Source organism: Teleopsis dalmanni, chromosome 2 (genome assembly GCF_002237135.1).
Source record: "Teleopsis dalmanni isolate 2A chromosome 2, ASM223713v2, whole genome shotgun sequence".
In the NCBI taxonomy this organism is placed as follows: Eukaryota; Metazoa; Arthropoda; class Insecta; order Diptera; family Diopsidae; genus Teleopsis; species Teleopsis dalmanni.
Genome location: NC_051847.1, coordinates 188,400,575 through 188,407,108, shown reverse-complemented (window position 1 = coordinate 188,407,108; position 6,534 = coordinate 188,400,575). Strand labels below are relative to the sequence as shown.

General features: G+C 35.0%; 1 protein-coding gene across 1 annotated transcript; it reads right to left on the bottom strand.

Moving 5' to 3' along the window:
- Positions 1–3,614: 3,614 nt before the first annotated feature.
- LOC119676397 (uncharacterized protein K02A2.6-like) lies at positions 3,615–6,176 on the bottom strand. The gene is made up of 3 exons (XM_038087635.1): positions 5,672–6,176; positions 4,776–5,581; positions 3,615–4,706 (listed from the first exon to the last, which is right to left on the bottom strand). The coding sequence occupies exons 1-3, from the start codon at positions 6,174–6,176 to the stop codon at positions 3,615–3,617; spliced, it is 2,403 nt and encodes an 800-aa protein (XP_037943563.1).
- Between the last annotated feature and the right edge of the window lie 358 nt (positions 6,177–6,534).

Here is a 6,534-nt window from a genome sequence, read left to right as displayed (position 1 = left end):
AAATATCAAGAAATAATTTAAGATAAATTAAATTCTTTTTAACAAATCGCTGTTATTTAAAAAAAATTTTTACCTAATAATTTTCTCACTGACCCATTTCAATTGTTTCTCATGACATGACCAAGTCAACGATGTCGCTGGATGTTGTTTTGCCGAATTATATCAATGTCATGATAAAGCGAATATATAGCTCATGGTTTATTTGGATGCGATAATCGTCATCAACTTATAAAGAATCAAAGATCTTACAAAGAACTGTTGTCTCGTAAACTCGACACTACTTTATCATTCTGTGATAGAATACATGCTTTTGAACCATGCAAAAATTCATGTCGTGAATCGTAAGTTTTGTTTTTCAAGAGAAGCCTCTACAACCCAATTTTCCATTGAACCTTTAGTAGGACAGTGTTGATTCTTCATCTAATTTCTACGCTGATATCGTTGTTGCTGATTACGGTAGTGCCAAGGTAGTTAAAATACTTAACTGGTTTAAAAGTACAGTCACCAACCACCAGTTCATTGTTAATATTAGCCGACATTTACTTTGTTTTGCCCTCATTTAGTGCTAAGCCCATTTTTTTCATTAAAGAAATTAACGAAAAAAACTTACTAAGGTAATACTTTGAAATTTCACTTGTAAACAATCTATAATATCGACGTTTCCTGCTCTACCAATTAACTAAAGAAAATATTGTAAAAATCACTCTAAGGAAGAACTATCAAAATCAGTCTTCTCAACTTTACCTTAACTCATTTAAAACACCTTTTTGCAACATTAATATATTTTATAGTTTCACTACGTGACACACCTCAGAAAGCAATCAGCACTGAATTTTTGGTTAAACAATTCCCATTCATTAATTTCGACTTTTCTCTAGGTTAGAGCATACAAAGTTCACGGAGACCTGCTACAAATCAAGCTCGGAATAAATGTGTTTGCAAAATAAATACATTTTTATAAATAACAGTTTTATTTCAGGACACGACGCCTATGCCTACTGACCTTTGATGCCTACAATGCCAACAGCTTCACCTTACACATCTCCACCGTGTCTAGGCCGGGTGCCCTATTTTAAGATATTTATAAGCTTGTGTTGCTGTTGTTGTTGTTATTGTTGTTGCTGTTATTGTTGTTGCTGCGGTGGGAGCACACATAAAAAGCTATAAAACATTGTGCAAAGTTTTTTGATTACTTCAGCTGCAGTTGGAATTCTTAACTAAATTTTGCCAAAGTTACAACCCTGCACGCACATTTACACATACACACACACACATGCATATACAACAAAACACACAAATAAATGTAAACAAACTTTTATGTATGTGTGTGTATTTGTTCATCAATACGAATTCATGTAGAATGGATATACGCAGGAATATTGGCAATGAAACAGTGTATTTAGCCAGTGTTGCCATTGCACACACTTACTTTTTCCTACGTTTTAATGTCGGATTTTATTGTCTGTTGGTTTGTTAGTCTTTATGTCAGTTTGTTGTTATTGTGCCTGTTGTTGTTGTTGTTGTTGTTGTTGTTGTTGTTGGAAACTGTGTATGTTTTACTGATTGGCTGCTTCTATTTCGATTGGTTTCCCTGCTTGAATTTACTCTATGCTTTTGTTTTTTTTTGTTTTTTTCTTCTTTTTGCTTTTACTTTTGTATTTGCCTTTGTTTGACGTTGTGCGTACGTGTGGAAAAAGGATACGATATAAATTTGATTGAGTATGTGTGGTATTGACTGACAGGATAACACTATTTTTGCAAAAGTGTTATTATTGTTGTCGATTTCTCATTAGTTCATTTCGCATTTCACATTTTACTTTACTTTTCGTATTTGTGTTCACCAAAAGTGTTTGTTCGTCTGTGTTGGATTTGGCAATGAATGTGTGCGTATGTGTGTGTGTTCGTATGTGTAGGTGCGTAACAATATGAAATTGATGACTTCTGTTTGCTTCAATGAATTTGTGATACCCATTACACAAAATTTCCATCATTCTATATTACTTAAGTAAAATTCTGTAAATATAATTGAGATAGCTCTAATATAGCTCTACTCTGTAATATCATACATAATTTGTTTTTCTACGAATTGAGGTAAGTGGTTTGTGAAGTGCAAATTAATCCTTTTAATTTAAAAAATTACTAATTTTAATTTTTTCTTGCCGACAGTGGCGTGTCTTTATGAAGAAAGAAACTATTTAAACGGATTGACAGGCACGAGTTCTAAGCCTGGCGCTTGCAGTCCAAACAAATTATATACAGACTATAAACTAATTAAATAAAAATTCGATTATTTCCTAAGACCACTGATGAAGAGTTCTTGGCAATACTCGAAACAGCGTTGTATGTTCAGCCAAAATTCAATAAATTGAATAAATTTTTGTCTTTGTCCTTTCTTTCTTTGCTATTCGAATCCGTCTAACTTAAAAAATTATTATTCAATCTTTTCAACATATTTTACAAATAAATGAAAATTTCAGTGACTGCAACTTGAGTTAAAACTTACTTTTTAATTCAAGAAACTATAACCCATCTCCATTAAACTACACCCAAAGACCTACTTGAATTTAACTTCTTTACTCATTTTTGCGTTCAAGCCCTTTCAGGTCATGATGGGCACAGTGTTCATATTTTTGTTCAAGCTGTTCTCAGAAAATATCTTGGGTATAGTTATCTTTATCTTTCGTCAAGGTACGTTTATCTTAATACAGATTTTTATCAACCTTTCATTGGTTGGTGTGAAGGTTAGAACGTTTCTTAGCCTTCCCGACTTACCGTAAATCCGATTCCAATCTTCATTTCCTGAAGAATAGTAATGTCAATTTTGTATTTCTTAATATTTATTCACTTTAAAGAGTGTAATTAAGTAAAACAGCTCCTTAAAATTGTTTGTTGGGTCCTTTAGTCTAATATTTTTTTCATATATTTTTCTTTTGATTTTTTTTCTATTTTTTAAAATTTTTTTTGTTTTTTTTTTTATAAGTTTATTGGGTGCTTTTGTATGTTACCTTTTTGATATGTTTGCGGTACTGTAACTGTCAGTGTCAGTGTCACTGTCATTTCTGCTATACAATGATAAGAAAATGAAATGAAAATAAAAAAAATTTTATTTGGTTTTGATTCTATTTTATTTGTGCTGCGTTTATATTCGTACCTTTTTAATCCTTTTTTATATCTACCATTTCGATTTTTTTTCTTTTTTTGAGTCAACACCTATAAATGCCGTCAGCATTGAAAACTGATATCGATAGTTTTTTCAAAAATTCTGACGCAAGACATTATGTGAATGATGTACACAAATGACAGCTATTAAAAAGTTAAATAGTTCATTACATTGCTGAAGCGTAAATATGAGGATTCCTATTATTTCAGTTATCGGATGTGCTTTCGGAGAGGTTCAGCAAATACTCATAGCAATAAGTTTTTTGATTACAATCAACAATCAATTTTGGTTTTAGGAGCGTTGTGAAGTTACATATTGAAGTAAATACAACCGACAAGATTGACAGTTTATATTTAACTGAATTTTGTTTACATTTCATTATTTAAGATTGCTTAAACTAATGCAAAACATACTAGATTATAACACTTTCTCCGCCCTTAATTTTTGACAAAGTTCAAGTTTTCCTGAAATCGTCGGATTCAAATCGATTAACAACCTTCCGAATACGACCACTTTTTCGAAGTTGAACTACTTCGGTAGAACGTTCTTCACTAGGCATTAATGTTGATTGGCTAGATGAAGGCGGTGTGGCATTGATGAAATTTGGAGTGAATTCAAAAATTGGTTGTGAAGAGAGGTCAGAGCTACTTCTAGTTTTAAGCTGATTAACATGACGTTTGATGTAACCAAAAGATGTGTTCACTCGGTAAACCATTTTACCAAGTTGTTTCACAATAACTCCTTTTATCCATTTTTCCCCTCTTGCGTAGTTTCGAGCGAAGACGGGTTGCTTTAGACTAAATTTCATTTTCCGTTTCGAAGCTTCAAGGTGCTTCCTAGGCGATTCAAACAGTTGACTCAACAAGGTACGAACAGGCCTTCCATGTAAAAGTTCTGCAGGTGATTTACCCTCAGCATTCGGCATTGCACGATATGTTGCAAGATATTTTGATACAGCGAATTTGAGAGACCATCCATCGTCAATGTTTTTCTTAACAGCAGTTTTAAAAGATCTGACGAATCGTTCGGCTAACCCGTTTGAGGCTGGATGAAACGGCGCTGTTGTTATATGTTTGATGCCAAGTTTTGAGCAAAAATGTTTGAATGCTTCAGCTGTAAATTGCGGACCATTGTCACTTACGATGGTTTCTGGTATACCTTCCAGAGAAAATATAGAAGACAATGCTGATATGGTGTCAACCGTTGTTGTTGTAGATAGTTGTACAACGAACGGAAATTGCGAGAAAGCGTCGACACAAATTAGCCACATTGAATTACAAAATGGACCAGCAAAGTCGATATGTACTCTCTCCCAAGGTCGATCAGCTTCAGGCCAGCTTACGTATTCACGTGCGTGAACAGGATTTGCAATTTTGCATACATCACAATTTTCAGTTAATTGTGCGATGTCTTTGTCAATATTAGTCCACCAGACATGTTGTCGAGCTAGCTGTTTCATTCTCGATACTCCCCAATGACCATCATGAAGAAGTTTAAGAATTTTCTGCTTAAGGGAGGCTGGAATGACAACCCGGTTGTACTCCGTCTGGAGGCAAAGCAAATTGTTGTTTAGTATTAAAGCAAAGCGATGATTGAAAAATGATCGAAGATCAGCATCTTGAGGCATTAGCTTTTCAGGCCAACCGTTTGTAACGAGAAAATAAACTCGGCGAAGAATTGGGTCATTTTTGGCATGCTGACGAATTATTTCAGCGTCGATAGGTGTGTTAAGTTCATTGATGTTGAAACAGGATTCTTCATGATCAAAAGTTTTGTCTTCACCAACAGGTAAACGAGATAAAGCATCGGCATTTCCATGCTCAGTAGTTTTACGATACCGAACATCATACTGATAAGCCATTAGTATAATAGCCCATCGCTGTAAACGATGTGACGTCATCGACGGCAACTGATGAATTGGATTAAAAATGCTAACAAGAGGTTTGTGGTCAGTAACCAATGTGAATCTTCTTCCGTATAAATATTGATGGAAACGCTTGACTCCAAAAACGATAGCTAGCCCTTCCTTCTCTATCTGACTATATCGTCGTTGATGAATGTCGAGAGTTTTAGATGCAAAAGCAATAGGCCTTTCTGTACCGTCAACGTACGTATGCGAGAGCACGACTCCTATGCCATAGGAGGAGGCATCTGTAGCTAGAACCAACGGTAAATCTTCCTGATAATGTGCTAATTGCGCTGCATTGAGAATATGCGTTTTAAGAGCTATAAATGCTTGTTGTTGTGCTGTACCCCATGTGAATTTTACATTTTTTCGGCGCAGCATGTTGATTGGCGCGGATAATTGCGAAAAATTAGGTATAAAATTATGGTAGTAGTTTACCTTACCCATGAATGCTTCTGCTTGCTTTAGATCTTTAGGCGGCTGCAGGTTTTTTACTGCTTTTAGTCCTGACTCATCTGGCAATATACCTTTTGCACTAATTTGACGCCCGAGATATTCGATTTTATCTCGTAGAAAGAAACATTTTTCTTGCTTGCACCTGATACCATTTTGTTGCAAAATACGAAGTACTTGTTCTAGGCGGCTGATGTGTTGTTGAAATGTAGGTGCGGAGATGATGATGTCATCGAGATAATTTCCACAACCTTCTACGCCTTGAAGTAACTGCTCAAGATATCTTTGGAATATAGCTGGAGCGCTTGCAATTCCAAACGGTAAACGTTGGTATTGGAATAACCCAAGTGGAGTGTTGACAACCATTATTGTTTTTGCTTCATCGTCGAGTTCCATTTGTAAATACGCATCCTTAAGGTCGATTTTTGTAAAATGTTGACCGCAATTAATTTTATGGAAAAGACTTTCGCGTATGGGCAAAGGATATTGTTCAATGTCAATTTGCGCATTGACTGCTTGTTTAAAATCCCCACAAATTCTTATGGAACCATCAGCTTTTGGAGCTAGTACAATAGGCGAAGCCCATTGGGAAAACTTCACAGGTTTCCAAATACCCGCATTTGTCAATCGATCGACTTCTTTCTTGAAAAGTGACATTTGCGAAAATGGAATTTGTCGGCTTTTGTAAAATTTCGGATGTGCATTTGGCTTTAAAAAAAATACTGACCTTAAAGTTTTTTATTGTGCCAAGAGCTGGTTCAAAAATATCACCATATTTCTTACACAGCTCGCTAATTCTGTGTGATTCACTTTCAGTAATGTTACAAATTTGTTGAATCTCAAACCCGAATTCTTTAAATAAATCGAAACCGAATAAATTGTTACAGTTTTCGACATCCACGACAACGATTACCACTTCCCTTTCTTTTCCGCCACATTTGATATATACGCAAAGTTCACCAAGCACTGGAATTTCAGTTTTGCCAAAACCAAATAAGGTTTTTGTACAATTTCG